The sequence below is a fragment of the Lates calcarifer genome, linkage group LG8 (assembly GCF_001640805.2).
Source record: "Lates calcarifer isolate ASB-BC8 linkage group LG8, TLL_Latcal_v3, whole genome shotgun sequence".
NCBI lineage: Eukaryota > Metazoa > Chordata > Actinopteri > Centropomidae > Lates > Lates calcarifer.
The window spans coordinates 18,086,418-18,102,797 of NC_066840.1; the positions used below are offsets into that span (position 1 = coordinate 18,086,418).

Consider the following 16,380-nt stretch of genomic DNA (forward strand, 5'->3'; position numbering starts at 1 on the left):
TGTAGATCAGTTAAAAAGACGTAGAAGTCATTAAAAACCAGTGTTCATGGAGTTTGGCTTGTTTGTTACAGCAGCAGCAGTTCAGTGAGTGGGACTATATAGTCAGAGCTCTGGTCAAATGATTGATAGGCTTTGTTTTCTGTCCATGAAAACCACTGCCAATAGAATTACCAATACTTAGCACTGTTGCTCAGCAAAGTTACATTTTGTTGCTTTAATTCTATCAAAATGACATGTGTAAAACATTTTGGAACTGCTGCAGTATGTGAGTTGTGTTTTGGATGTAATTCAACCAGCTTTGCTTTTCCCTCTCTTCTTCATCTCCAGTAATTTTGCCAAAGCCAGTTGATTTTGGCAAAGCCAGTTTCTCACTTGACCACCATCATGTTCCCAGATATGATTACTTTGTGCTCTTTGCTACATGCAGTATCTACACACCTCCTCTGCAACATGCATGCTGAAAATAATACACAATACAAACCAAAAGCAGACCCTAACAATGCATAATGTGAAAATATTAGGGTGCAATTGGATCATTCATTATCTGAGTAGAGTATGCAGAAAACATATTTATAATACTCAGTATGAATGAGGTTCCAGATATGGAGAGGAGCTCATTATGCACTGACCAGCTGAATCACTCCTGGCTCCCTGTCTCCAGACCAGTGTTCAATTTTCACCTCACTTGACTCACACTGCACAGCACCACTGTAACTGATGAATTGTCCAGCATCACATTAAAAGAAGAAGCTGATTGGGGAGCCCTTATTTAAGATTTCTTCTCAACAAGAATTTTATCTTTTGATTCACCAGAGTCAAGATTTGGGGCTTGGTATTGCAACCCCGCATTAGATGATCTTATTCTCCTTCAGAGACTGCTGGAAAGAAGCACTGGTGAAACATTGCTGACACAGTCATCAATGGCTAACTTCTTTTCTTCTTGTTAAGCAACTTCTGCAAATGAGGGAGGAGTTGAAGGAGCGGGAGGCAGAGCTTGAGAAGAATAATGAGGACAAACAGCAGCTGAAGAACCAAATCCATAACCTCAAGGAAGGACTGCACAGCCTGCAGACCACGCACACACGACAGGTCAGAGGAAACACAAACACACACACACATGCACGGAAAGTCAAGGAAAAACTGTGTTCATGTGTTTAAATGGAAATACTGAATCTAAAAAAAGTGTCTCATTTGTGGTCTAATAGTTAGAAAGAAATTACTTCATAATAAGTTTCAATGCATGACGAATATTGCATAGTGGGAAGATTTTAGTGTATTTAAAGTGGCATCTAATGATTTGTCCCAACCCAGCAAGTAAGTTGAAACAATATCAGAGGTTGGATTTAAAGTTAAAAGCACGGTTGAAACTGCAAGTGTAGTTTAATACAACATTCTATAAGCTAAGCCACCCCATGTCTTGCCTGTTGAACACCTTTAATGTGAACAGCAGTAGGAAATGGTTTGCATTAGCAGTAACTTAATACAGCTCTGATACAGCTGAGGGAGAAAAAACTGTGAGGCTGATTTCAGTCAGTGTGTTCCAGTAAACTAGAGAAAGCAGATTATACTGTAGTGCATGTGAATGTGTTCTCCAGTTACTTGTGTTTCTCAGAGTAACCTGTTTAAGTGCGTGTAAATATACCAAAAGGAGCTATAATTACAAACTGAACACTGAATTATTTACATGCATCGTTTCCTCGTGTGTGAAGGCAATTGGAATCTGGTGGGGGAACTGTGGACCTCACCACCAATAATAAAAACTGGAATGGTAATTACAGAGTGTAAATACACTGAGAAAATTCAGGACATTAATAGAATCAAAAAGTGTGTTTGATGTCATTAAGGTCTTACGGATCATAACTTAAATTGAGTGTTAAAAGGGAATTACACTTAAACTATCCATCCATCCATCTATTCATTATCTATACTGCTTATCTTCAAGAGTCACAGGAGGCTGGAGCCAATCACAGCTGACATTGGGTGAGAGGCAGGGTACACCCTGGAGCGGTTGCCAGTCTATCACCGATCCCGGAACCCTCTTGCTATTTATAAACTAAGAAGTCATAATGTTTCTAAAGAGAAATTTCAAATGATTTTGCACAGTTTCAGACTCAAGTCAAGATTCTGCCTGAAACTCTTCCCTGTGTATTTTCATTTGAAGGTTTGAGGGTACATAAAATCCTTGAATGAACTTTTACATCCAAATGAGATTGCTTTACTGTCTGTAGTTCTGAAGTTCAATGCCATCACTGCCATCTCTTCCATTTAGTTCTTGTAAGGCTGTTACATTGATGTTAGATCATAAAATAGGACAAACCATTTTCTTCCTGGTTAGAGAGAGTCAGTATTAGGAGAATTTTAGAAAAAACAGACCAGAAGGTAAGTGATTAATGTATTTCTGGACCAGTTTTCAAACTGAAATAAAAAGTGCGTGATCTCCTCCGTTTAACAGCGACCATCAAGGTGCCCTTGAGTGAGGCACAGAAGTGATAAACAACTCTAATGAGGCTACTCATAGGCTGACAGCAGAAAACTGTGGTTACACTGAGCAACTAAAATTTACAGTTTGTACGTACGTGAAGCAGTTTGTTGCTACATGCTGTGTAAAATCTGTCCCTGAATTTCAGTGCAGATAAAAGCTATGAAGGACTCAACTGACGTGAACCTCATAGAAAAAATACTGAAATATAGTGTTTTTCTGCTCCATAAGAGGCAGGAACATTTTTCACTGCAGGTCACCCACTGAAATACAACAAAGATCTTATTCAGTTGCAGGTGTGCTCCATTACCTCTTATGTTTTCATTTCATGCTGGCCTTTTTTGGCTCAGGGCTGACATGAGAATGAGCTTCAAGTTCAATCAGCTATGTAATTGGATAATGATAATACTAAAATGGCACTGTCAAGTGGTACCTGATGACTCTGGTGGCTTGCTTTCTGCTCTCAGGTCATCTTTTTGATCCACAGAGCTGCTCAAGTTAGTCTGCTGTGAGCTGATAGACAATCACCAAACTGCAGATATTTGAACTGTGTATTAGTTAGTTATTTGGTGTCCACAACACTTTAAGATCTAGGCACTCACTGCCCAATACAGTGCTAAAATACACTATAAAGGAGCAGGGAATCTGCCACTTGGCTCCCCTTTTAATTTCAGAATACATTTGCAGTGCAGCCACACTGACTGGATTTGCAACATCTTTTCTTTGCAAGGCTTCCCTGTGTGGCTCCTCCTGTTTCTGTCCAGAACTGCTTCTAAACTTTCCTCAGCAGCCCTGTGCTAGTGATAAAGATTGTTGCAGCTTCAGCAGGAATTATACTATGGAGCAAGTTTCTCCAGTGGGACAGCTGTTGTTTTGTGAGCGACTGATGTTGCCCCAGGAGGTGTAGCTTCTCACCTGGGAAGTACTAGTGGTGAAAGGAGTTCCTTTACTTAAGTTCCATTCAGCACATTGTGGCTGCTGTTTTTCCTTCTACTGTTGATACTCTAGACAGAGATAGTTTTTTGTGGTTCACTTACAATTAATTAGCTCCTTTTAACTACCAGTTTAACCTAAAGAATATTCTTCTCCTATAGAGATTCAGACAACCTGACTCTACAGGCAGACGTACAATTCATCACACTCATATTGTATTAAGCTAGTGAAGTAATGACAGATAGATTTAAATTGATTTAATATTATGATTGATAATTAACAATTAGTACCAAATTACAATTTACCGACAACTTCCTTGGAAATTATTAAGACATTACAGATCCATAAAATGAAACATTATCTATACTTCTAATACAAGTTACGGTTCATTTATTGTGTAGATTTTACTGCCAATGAGTGATAGACTACAGTTATACAGGACATGGTGCTGATGTCTTTGTGATCACGACTCTCAGCAGAGATGATAGATTTTGGGTTTAACTTCTGAAGTTATTCCACTGTTCTGCTGGAGAAGATTCTCTTCACTTCTTCTATCATCATCTCTTCCTGCTCTCAGGAGGATTCCCTCTCCAAACAAGCAGAGCTGTACAGTAGCAGAGATACTCTGTCATCTGGACCTCAGTGAGGGTATTGTCCTCAGATGACGTTAAGGAGATGACAGTGCCTTATGTCCAGCTATTCTTGGACTTTCCCATGAGACAGTCATCCAACTATGAGCTTTTTATGTAACTGGAGAAAACACTACCATCCTCCCTCTAGGCTTTAAGATCCTTTCACATTATTGCAAACAACAGTGTTGGTGTGCATCATTATTTTGTGTATGTGTGGTGTGGTGTTTTTCCCTTCTGTCCCTCCTAAAAGTTCATATTTGTTAAACGTGGTATCCATTCTTGACTGACCTTTGTGAGCCTGGCCGGTAGCTGAAATAAAAACAAGTCCGTTCGCCAGGTAATCAGAAGAAAGTATGGCAGTTTATAAATGTTGTATATAGCTAGCAACAAAGTTGTGGCACTTTCTGTATTTTAGCTATGAATAATTTTTCATGCTTGAATAATGCAGTGATGTCTTCATACACTGATTTTATGTGTTATTTCCATCCTTGTGTGTAGAGTACAAATACAAAAGGTGGCAGAGAAACCTGAGGGAGAGAGGTGCGTGATAGATAAAGTAAATTGATGAGAAGAAAAGGGGCTCAGGTGGTCAAAACAGCAAGATTTGAATGAAAAAAAACCCAATAGCATGTCAACTTTCCATGAGCCCTTTGTCAGTGAGAGACCAACTGTCAACAGAGAAAAAAAGGAATCCACAGGAGGGAACACCTGCAATTGAGCCTCCAATAGAAACACACATGTACAGCACACGCACCTAGTCCTTCAGCATGCAGCACTACATCAGCCTCCACCACAACCATCACACTCAGACCAGCCCCTAGACACAGCACAAGCCACAGCAAACTACTCCTTATCCACAGCTGTTGTCCCAATTACCCAGTCAGTACATAGACCTGAAGGAGTGTAAAGTGTCAGAATAAAGTGTCAGATTCAGGTAATGCCTCCTCATTTGAACACTGATAAAGACCTGCAAGGGCAAGATCAGTCGGTTTTGTACAGTTATTGTCAGAATGAGCTATGTAACTTTTATCAAAACTTCATATACAACTCTTCCATTTGAGTGCCTGAATTTTGCCCTTTTCCAGGCTGTTAAATCAAGGTCGAACCATTGAGCAGAGCACTATCTTTGTGGACTTAAGTTAACTGAAAATGCCCAGCTTTGTGCATAGCTTGGTTACAGTTCTCCCATACAGTATTCAAATTCAAGAGATCCTTAAAAAAATCTCTCAATAGCATTAACTCAGGTCACAGTGACTTGACATGTCTCATCATGTAATTCAGCAGAATATTAACCTATTATGAAGATCAGCTCCTGTTTCAAATGTTGCTCATTGGAGCAGCAGAGAAATAAATAAAGATTAAAAATATTACTAAAATCAAGAAGTACTCATGAATAAAACAGAGGTTTAGAGACATGAATGCAGCTGTAAAGCAATAGCCACTAGAAAATGACTTATGGGACTGTGTAAGGCTATAGATATTGCAAATGTGTGCATTTACTTACTGTAACCGCTCCTTTATGATACTGTTTCATCATCAGAATGGGGATGATTATATTCAACAAGCACAAGGAAACCAGCGACCAGGCAGTTTCTTCTTATCATACAGTAGGTAGATAAAAGTATTACATATATAACATACTGTATACACACTAAGACTGATACCACCACATGTTACATGGCTTCAGCTCCTTTCATACAGGATTGGTCAGTATTTACATTGGATGGTAGATTACATATTAAACCATGCAAACATTCCTTCACTGTGCGCATTCATGCAGGATTGTAGCCGTCAGTGCTGCATTATTTCTTGATACTGTGTATTTGTTTAATAATGTAGTTACTATATCAGTTCCATAGTCTCCTTAATCCTCTCTCACAATGTCATCTTTCATCATACACCTGTCAGCACCGTTGTCATGTTATCACCGCCTTCAACCATGAAAGAGAAACTACTTTAATCATTTTAATCAGTGTGTCAGTTTGTCATCTATACCAGCGTGTTTCCATTCAAATGCGTTCAAAAAGGTACTCTTTGAATGTGTTCTGTGTCGTGGATTTGACTTTGATCAAATAGACCAGTGACTTTCCGCGCAGCACTGCAGAGTAAAGGACCAATCATTTTCACTGCTATTCTGGGACGTGTAGCCATATATTCACACAAACTATTTGACTTCTCTTTTTGCAACTTTGTCTCGCAGACTTGAACAGAAAAGGTCCCTCTGAAACTAGGCCTCATTCAAACTGCTGCTGACGCCATTCATGTTTATGTACGTGTCAGCGTGTGTGTATGAGAGAGTCGGAGAGGAATGGAGGCTGAGTTTTGGTGTGTCTGATTGCATTAGTGAGTGACTTGTTTCTCATTGACATTTCCTCTCATTTTTCTAATTGACTCCAGTTGGAGATGTTAAAACAAGATGACAAGGGGAGCGAAAAGAGTGCTAATCAAGTCAATGTAAGTGGGAAAACTGAGCCCTCACTACTCTGTGCTAAATGTTTGTCTTCCTCTATTTTTTCCCTTCCTCCTTTCTGCCTCTCTGCTCTCCTCCCTTAAATCTTCCACCAACATGACATATCATTACAGGCCAATCTTCACAGGGATTGTATATGTCACTGAATAAATCACCCAGACACAACTAGGTTAGAAAATGAAGGACCTGTGCCGTAGCACACGGAGCCACACATACATATACAGTAAATGTATGCACTCAAATACATAGTTGCACACACTCTCACGTTAGATGAGAACTTGAAGACAAGGCCATTGCGTCCTGATTCGTCTAGGCAAAACTGTGAAGTAGGAGGCCACCTTGCATTGCCACAAACTTCACTCATACAAGGCACACATGGCCAAATGTTTTTTTTCTGTCACATACACACACACACACACATCCAGATTTGGTCATCTGTCCTCACTTCTGTGTATGGGACTGGTGTATCGGTAAACAACAGCTTGATCGTAAGCATCGTTAGTGTTTTCTCTCTCTTGTTTTGTCTTGCCCTTTTGTTAGAACTCTAGCTGCTGGCTTAATTTATCTTTTGCTCATTTTCTTGTCCTTCTTTTTATGTAGATTAATTTGTGTTTATTTTCTATTTCTGCATCTGCTTACAGTGCAAACACCTTTCATGCTTATTAATACATTTTTGTGCATTTGCATTGGCAAGTAAATGAATGCACACACCCTCAAACATGTACCCACAGTCCTGTTTATGGTTTTCAATAGCACCAGTGTTTAGTGGAAAAGTTCTGTGGGTCTTTTAGCAGTGTTGTGTGACCTTTGCAGTTTGACACAAACTGCTTTTTTGTGCGTTTTTCTGCAGGATGTGACAGCTTCATCAGTGGTGTTCTGCAGTCAGGAGAAGGAAAGTCTTCCAGAGGCAAAATGGCCCAGTCCTGTTCACTCTGAGAGGGATGCATTATTAGTAGGTATGCTGGATTACAGATCTTCACTGTGGTGAAAATTTAATCTTTTTGACCCTATCTCCATAATATGGCAAAACATAAAACATCAATCACATGAAAGCTGCATGCACAAACATTCATTATTTTAGTTATTTAGCTGATGCACCTGCAGCTGGTTTAGCCAGGACACACACCTGTTGATAGACACATCAATATTGTGGGGCCATTTTGGGTCGAGAGAATAAGCACAATAAAGATGAATGAGCTATGTTACAGTCAATCTTATATTCTAGGAGTAAAGCTATGAACACTCTGGCCAACTGTTTCCATATTTTATTCACTCTTTTATGAATTCATATTAAGACTTTAATCTCTGGGAAAACCAAACTTTTTCTTTCTTTTGTAAGTCCAATCAGCAGCTTAAGCCATGTTAGCGGTATGTCTTGATATGGCAATGTTAGTCGGTCCACCACTGATCTAGATTGAAATATCTCACAACTATCAGATGGATGAACCAAAAAGGAACAAATATTTTATTATAATGATGTAAATTATGATAATAATGCCACAAAAGAAATCCACCATGCTAACAATTATGGCCTCAAAAATGAAGGTCTCAACAAAAATTTAATATCATTAGTTTCACAAATGGAGCACTTACTACATAGCTGTTGAATGAGATTGCATAATATCATAATGTGTTGTTCCATTTTTTCACTGTCCATCCTTTGTATAACAGAACATGCACTACCAATACCACCTCTAGCACAGTTGGACTTTTGTGATTTGTTTTAGTCACTTTGAGGTAATAACAGTGCGTAATTACATAGCCATTAGAGCGAGAGAGGAGGAAGATATGAAGAGAGAAAGAGCATTTTACTCATTAGATTACATAACACAGTGTGACTTTATGATAATGGAAAATATGGCCAACATCTATTTCCAATGTGTATAATAAACTGCATTATTTATAGAAGTAAACAAAGCCTTGTCCTATTTTGCTGCATGTTTTCCGGCACGCTGCATTTTCACATGTTAATTGTCAAGGACATGTGCCAGCTCAAAGCATGAAAGATAAAACTTGCTGCGTCTTGTTAAGTAGGAGAAAGGAAATACAAACTGCGCTGGAGTTCAGCAAATTACAGCAGTTTCTGTGTCTGTTCATTTGGGTCTGCTGTTCTCTCAGCAACAGAAATACCTGCACCCATTGTAGCAGGATGACTGTGTGATTGGCCTACAGGTAGTTAAGCAGTCAATGGTGCTTGTCCTTTGTTCACGCCCACTCTGGCTGTTTGCTGAGGCAGAGATGTGCCACAGTTAAAGATCCTGGCACCTTCTTGTGTCAGTATCACTCTTCATGACATCTTGTTTGATGCTGAGTTGAAGTGAGCACCACAGGAAAAAAAGGGACACTCGGCTCCTGAAGGAAAACGTTTCATCAGAAAACAAAGGGTTCAATCTCTTTGCCTGTTCTCTGTTTCCACACTGAATGTGGATGGACACAGCTGCATAATGAAAAGTGAGGAACAAAAGTATACAAGTTGTTGAGCTGCAAAGACCTTTTCAGGGTTAGCTGTGTTTTGGGGCTTCTGAAAACACAATTAAAACCATTTGCTTATGCACTGTTTAAGTGTAATTCTGGTTTATTTAAATTTGGAATCTTATTTTTGTGTACTTGGCCATCATTTCTATCAGCAATTGTGAGATTTTACTCATTAAGTTAACATTTAAAACAGTGAGAATTTTAGAGATAGTGCGGTCATGAGTTCCTCTTAAACCCGCCATTCTTACTGCCACAGACAGATTTCCTGTACGATTAGACATTATCGAAAATAGGAGATGCACTCGCCTTTGGTCCTACCTTCAAAGTGTGTTAGATCAGAATTTACCAGCCCCAGGTCACAGGCCAGCACCAGGCCACTGAACATTTTCTGCTGGGCTGGGAGGAAATGATATAGTTAAGCATAAAAAGCTGAATAATTATTATATCGCTTTATGAAATAATAAAGCCAATTTTCATAGAAATTACCTTGAACTTAGCACAGTCTGTGCTGCAGTTTTCCCCATCACTGCCTGCCACCAAAAATGAGATGTAATTTTTGATTGAAGTAGGTCATCAGCAGCCAGTTAGCCACTCCAACATCACCATCTTTTTGCTTTTGGCAGTACCTGAAACCTGTGAGAGGATAGAAAGATTTGCTGTGAAGTCTACCCTTATTACTTTTTGAACAAAAAAGTACATGATTTGTTCCCAGATCTCATCAGTTACCTTGGGGAGTACAATGTTCTCAAAATCTCTACAAACAATGGCCAAAACTGCCAAAATAGGAACTATCGTCAAAGTTCTTCTTGTTGTTTAGTGTGATCTTCAGTCTGAACTTCAGTCTTGTGCACAAACACATTGAGGTCAGATCATTGTGAGACCACCCATATCTCAGCTGGTTTTGTAGAAGGTATTTGTTTCTTCTGTCGGCCTCTTGCTGCTCTAATGACAGGCAGAGGTGGAGGATTATCTCTCTCCTGACCTTATCTGAGAGTTGAGAGCAGATGGTTTGGTTGAGCTTGTGGAGAGTTTCTGTAGCACACGGCTTTGATGAGAGACAACGGCATCAAAGCCATCATTAAACACTCCCTCTAATCTGGAGCCACAATATACAAGAGGCTCTTAACGGTGTTGGGAGTCTGAGAAAAGCCACTTGATGCATCCATGCTTGTTTTGGAAGAATAATAGAAACTGATTTCTGAAATATCCAGCTGTGGTTTAAAGTCATGTTTGACAAGAAATAGAAACTCAAAAAACAGGAGGTTTTTGACACAGTCTGTGTTTTGACAGTTTAATTAACATGTCTGTGTGACCTATTTGTCCAACCCCAGGGATCATTTCAACCTTCCTGCATGTCCACCCGTTTGGAGCCAGCATCGAGTACATCTGTTCTTACCTGCAGCGTTTGGACACCAAGGTAACAAGCAGGCACACGCGCACACACACATACACATACACACCTCTCAGACATAGTGACATAGATTAAATCTCCCTGCAGGGCTGACATATGGGCCTGCTGTATGCCAGGGTCCTGCTGTGCCATTTTAGACTCCTGGCACGCAAACAAGCCTGAGGAGCAGGAAAGCGCCATCAGTTACTCTGAAACCTATTGAGCCTTTGTTTATCTAAGAAAAGGTTGATGAACACACACATCAATTTATAGCTGCACTGTACTTAACCAGGGTTGTGTGTAAATAGTTAGGCTATAGGCTTAAAACACAGAGGTGTACTTACATTTGCAGTAAGTTCACGACATGAAAACTGACTAGCTGAAGTATGGGACTTTCTCAAAAAAGCTTCTTTTTTATGGACATTTTCAACAAAATTAATTTTCATCCAAAACCTCCTCCCACTGCATGCACAGTCTCCTTTTGAAAAATTATTCAGTAGGACCCCTTGAGCTATTATGGCCTGGTTTTTTGTCAATAGCGTGCTCTCTCTTTTTTTCCCCACAGACATTTCAGACCAACATTCATCTGAGCCTATTATACACATCCTCTAGATTTTAAAGGAAATCATACAATGGTTTGGTTTTTTTAGTTTATTTGTTTTTACGTAGACTCAGAGTAATGTTTTTTTCTTTTCTGTATGAGGAGCATACTGTAACTGCCAGTAGAATTTAATATGGAAAATAAGTTAGACTAGATAATTTAAATTAACTTCCAGCAGCAACATCCATTTCTTCGTTACATACTGTTGTAACATAAACACATACACCATTAGCGTCACCTTTTAATGCACCTGGTAGCCCTTTAGTGTCATTTGTCAACATGCAGGGTATTCCGACAAACTTCCATTGTTCTCTGCTGTGTTCAAAGTTAAAGCTTGAGTCAAGCTGCTCACAGCCCAGATGTATATTGGGTGAGAGTGTCTTATGGCTTTGAAGTCATAGTGAACTTTTTCTGTATCAAACCACACCACAATCTTTCCCTCACTTTAACCAAAGAGCTTTTCTGGCCTAAACTTAACCACAGATGGGATTCAGGATGTAAACCCTGGTGTCAGCTGTGACAGCCATGCACTGTCATCCATCCACTCCAGCCACCTCCTGGTGATTCTGTGGTCATTAATAAGTGTAGCACCTCATTCATTCAAAAATATGACGCTAAGGGGGTGCACAGTGTGTCTGTATGTGTCAAGTGAGAATGTGTTGGATTCAACCACACAAACTGTTATGAGTAACTGAGCAAATCCACAGTTGTTTGAGTAAGATGGCAGGTTTATCCCACCAGGTTTTTTTGTGGTAAGGCTATGCCTCTACCTTTTAGGTAACAATTGATTTTAATTTGTTAATATAAGAACCTTATAGTGCCTCTCTGTTTCTGTCCTGTTGCATTTATCGCTTTCTAATTTTATCACACATCCCCACTTGCACAACTTATTGATAAATATATGCATGTCCTGCGTCCGTCTGCTGCTGTCTGCCACTGCCAGTTTAGGCTGTTAGTCAGCCACTGAACAAGGCGACATGTTTGACCTGATTCCTGGTTTGTAAATGAGCTGAGCTTTGTCATCACCATCCCTGCAAGACTGTTCTTGATTTATAAATGTGCTCTCATTACCTCCGCCACTCTTTCTCTCACATCTGACTAGCACCTCCATGACAAGAGCATCCAGCCGATGTGCACAACTGTTGTTTTTCCTGATTTTAGTAATAACAGTCAATGGTTTCTCACCAGGCACTTATCCAATATAGTGTGACAGTCAGTGTCACTGTGTTTGATCTGATAGCTCTCCTGCCCTCTTGTATACTTTACAAATAAATTAATGTGATTTGAATTTGGGAATTGAACTTGTAAACACTTAATTCTTCTGCGGAATGTAAAAAGTATGTTTTTTGCCTTTTGATAAACTGATTTATAATTTAGTCTTCAGAATGTCAGAAAATACTGAAAAATGGAGAACTAAAGATATTTTATTTACAATCATATAAAAAAAACTGAGAAACTAGAACCAGCAAAAATTCAGCTTTTTTGTTTGAAAAATGACTTCACAGCAGATGAAACTTTAGTTTCAGTGTTAAATTTCTCACCTTGCTTGTGCTTGTATAGTGTGATATCATCACTGTTGGGTGTGGTACTTGAAACTTGAAAGGACTCTCAATCAGCCTGGTTATTACTTTTTAACCAATTATCAAAATTTTGCCATTGAATTCTCTGTTTATGAAGTAATTGATTAATCAACTAACAATTCAGCATTTAAGTGTTGAAAAGTGTTTAAGTGTGAAAATTATCAGAAATTATTATCAATTATTATTATATGAATCTCTTTATGATTATTACTTTGGTTATCATATCCTACTTATACAGTCTATAATAAGATTAAACAAACAGAATTTTAATGCTAATCATGAGCTATAAATGTGCTAATAGGCAGATTTTGATTCCCTTGTACTGTGTGTTTCTATCTGTTTAGCATGCTTTATGCATGACAGTGTGTATGACTGCGTTTTTGCTAAAGTCTATTTGCTAGCTGTTTGTGCTGGTATCTGTTGTTTCAACACTGATTCTGTACATCAAGCAGCCCACAGAGTTTTGTCAATAACACTGGCTGGACTCCCCAACAACAAGCCCAATCCTCTCTGCTTATCTACCGGCTCCACACTCACTCAGCTCCATTGTCTGTGATGACACACCAGTCCTATCTCCATGATGGACCTTAATGCATCCCAACATCAGCACAGGGCTTGAACAACCTAGTTATTAATGCAAGACACTGTGGGTTGTCTACAGCAGCTTGTACATTGGATTTCTGTCTCTACTGTCACCTTAGCCTTTCTGATTCTCCTCAGCTTACCCGGGCAGTGTCAGCTGGTGTAAATCCTGTCATGTATACTCCAGCTCTTATCTTGATGCTTGGCCTGTTCATTGGGTTAAAGTGAAAGTGTGATAACTGAGTGTGAGCATAATGAAAATGAAGAGCACAGAGTTGTGAACAGTGGAGGTGTGAGATTGTCTGTGTTAATTGCATAGCATCTAACGCTTGCCTGTTGTGTGTGTGCGCGTCTGCAGATTAACCCCGGTGAAGTGGAGGCTCTACTTTCTCGACTGCCCTGCACCTTCAGACAGGAGCTGACTGGGGTCGGAGCAAGTCTCGAAAAACGCTGGAATTTCTGTGGCTTCCAGGGCATCAAGAGCACATAGACTTTGCCGGTGACACTTCTGCGACGTAGAAGAAACTAGAGGTAGACAAATCAACACAGGTACACTGAGCACAGTCTCAGGCTCAGACAAGAGCACAAATTATTCACTACAGATCTCAGATCAGGAAGGGCTGCTCTGTGTAGGTGGCAGAGAGATAAATATACAGGTTTTTGTGATGGAAGATTAATTGGCAGTATCTCTATGGTGACCAAGAGGTGAATGTATCTCTATGGTGACTGTTGCATCATCTCTCACTCTGTTTTTTTTACTCATGGGATTCAACAAAAAGTCCCCTCAGAGAGCCAGCCTCATCAGAATCATGGGATTGGCTGTATTTTTATACTTGAACCGAGATATTTGGCTTATCGTACTGGCCGACCAGGACTAAAGGGCTACACAGCAAGGTCATCAGGGTCTACTTTCAATCTGAAAACTGGCTTTCCTTTTGCCTCTTCTTGATTTTGACTTTCCATTATAAGTGCACACAAGATGTCTCAGTGTTGAATTATGCTCCTATTTAGTGCCACATCAGTCAGTTGTTTAACAGAAAATGAACAGCAGAGAGTAGTCAAGCCCAGAATGGGAGGCTAAAATGCTGCAAATGTTAATATGAAGAGGACAGACAGATGTTTTTTGCAGTTGTTGAATTGTTTGTTGACATGTGCTCCTAATTTAGTAATTTGCTTCTGATCATACTGGTGATGTTTCTATTATTATAAATTTAACAAGGGCACATATTGGCTATCAGAGGACATTCACACAGTGCCTTCCAGGTCTTGTTCATTTTACAAAGACAGACTATTTCTTTGCGCAATTTAATTCTAAATTATTGAATGTGAACAAACACTTTTCTTCTGCTGCATTCATGACTATATTTTCAGCCAATTATCCACAGACAATAATTGTGTTCACTGCTTTTTTTGTAGCACAATGTGAAAAGGAACTTTCCTTTGTTTGTCACTGGGCTCAAACAAACAGGTTTTTTTTTTCTTTTTCCTGGAAATATATTCAAGCCACTCAACACTAGACAGTTAATACATGCATGGAGAACACTCACCAAAAACTAGTTGTTACATTAATTGTGGAAAAGCTATTTTGAACACAGCAGAGATGGAAAAATGCATCTAGAGTGTCAGGCAGTTTATTGGAGAGGCTTTACAGGAAGTAATGGGTGAGACAGTATTACATGAAAAAGCAGATGGTGACGTTTTGGAAATGTGCATTGATGTTCTGTAACTATCCAATTGTCTTCACTCCATCTTCATAGTTTCTTCTACAGAATGACATGAATGTACTAGGTAATGTACTCTTGAGTGCACATTTATCATCAGCCAAACCCCATCTCACACCATCCAGCAGATGAGCTTATACTGCCATCTATTGAGGCATTTGAAACCCATAACTTTACAACAGCCTGTCCTCCTCACCTCAATGAAGAACATACTGATTCTGTATGCAGTAGTATTTTAGCGGGTGCTGTAAGTCTTCACTCAATGACCCAAGAAAACAGTGAAAATGTGTATTTATACATTTAATAAAGAACAAAACCTTAAATCTCTCATTTACAGAAGTATACAGATCCTTTGTTGTGGCACTGATCATTTTGATCAGGTTCCTCATGTTTTGCGTTAATGTGGCAAACTATATTGATTGGACGTAACTGAGAAAGGCAAAGACGCTTGTACATAAGGTCTCACAATATACACTGCATGTCAGGACAAAAACCAAGCCATGAAGTCCAAGGAACTCTCTGTTGACCTCCATGATAAAAGAGTCATGAGGCATGGGTCAGGGCAAGGGTATAAAACCTTTTCTGCAAAACTGAGTAACTGAGCTTTGTCAGGGAGGTGACCAAGAACCCATCACCCTAACAGAGCTTCAGAAGTTCTCTGCAGAGATGGGAGAACAGCAGCATCAGGTCTCAATCAGGCCTTTGTGGTAGAGTGGCTGGATAGAGGCAACTTTGAGTAAAAGGCATGTGGCAGCCAGTTTGGAGTCTGCTAGATAGCATTTAAAGGACTCTGAGAGCTTGAAGAAAAAAATCCCTCAGTCTTATGAGACAAAATTTAATCCTTTAAGCAGGACTCAAGCACCAGGCTCTAATCATCACCTGACTAATACAGTGAAGCATGGTGGTGGCAACATCATGATATGGGGATGCTGGTCATAAGTGAGGATGAATGCAGTCAAACTCAGGGTGATCCTTGAAGAAAACCTCCAGAGTGCACTTCACCTGAGGCTGGAGTGATGATTCACCTTTCAGCACGACAATGACCCAAAGCATACAGCCTGGAGCAGCTTCAGGACAAGTCTCTGGCTGTCCTTTAGTGGCACAGCCAAAGCCCAGACTTAACCCTGCAGAACATCTGTGGAGAGACCTAGAGATGGCAGTTCACAGGAGTTTCGCACCTTATCTGACAGAGCTTTAGAGGATCTGCCAGGAAGAATGGGATTAACTGCCTAAATCCAGGTGTGCAAAGTTTGCAGAGACTTACCAAAGAAGAATTGAAGTTGTAATTGCTGCCAAAGGGGCTTCTACAAAGCACCGAATTAAGGGCCTGAACACTTTTGTAAAGGAGAGATTTCAGTTTTTGATTTTTAATAAAAATTTGCAAAAAGTTCTGAGAAACATGCTTTCACTTCATCATTATGGATTACTGAATGCAGATTGATTCCTTTTAGAGTCAAGTTTACAACAAAATGAAAGGTTATGCGGAAAGTGAACACTTTCTGAAGACACTGTAATAT

The 16,380-nt window shown here is 39.6% G+C and overlaps 1 protein-coding gene across 1 annotated transcript in view; it reads left to right on the forward strand.

Annotated features, from left to right (window-relative positions):
• LOC108895356 (ecto-NOX disulfide-thiol exchanger 2) overlaps positions 1-16,295 on the forward strand; it is a 143,857-nt gene extending 127,562 nt beyond the window's left edge. Inside the window, exons 11-15 of the mRNA XM_051072503.1 lie at positions 949-1,089; positions 6,442-6,498; positions 7,365-7,470; positions 10,321-10,406; positions 13,501-16,295. Of these exons, the coding sequence (XP_050928460.1) occupies positions 949-1,089; positions 6,442-6,498; positions 7,365-7,470; positions 10,321-10,406; positions 13,501-13,632 (522 nt within the window). The 3' untranslated portion in view covers positions 13,633-16,295. The remainder of the gene's footprint in view (positions 1-948; positions 1,090-6,441; positions 6,499-7,364; positions 7,471-10,320; positions 10,407-13,500) is intronic.
• Positions 16,296-16,380: the final 85 nt, after the last annotated feature.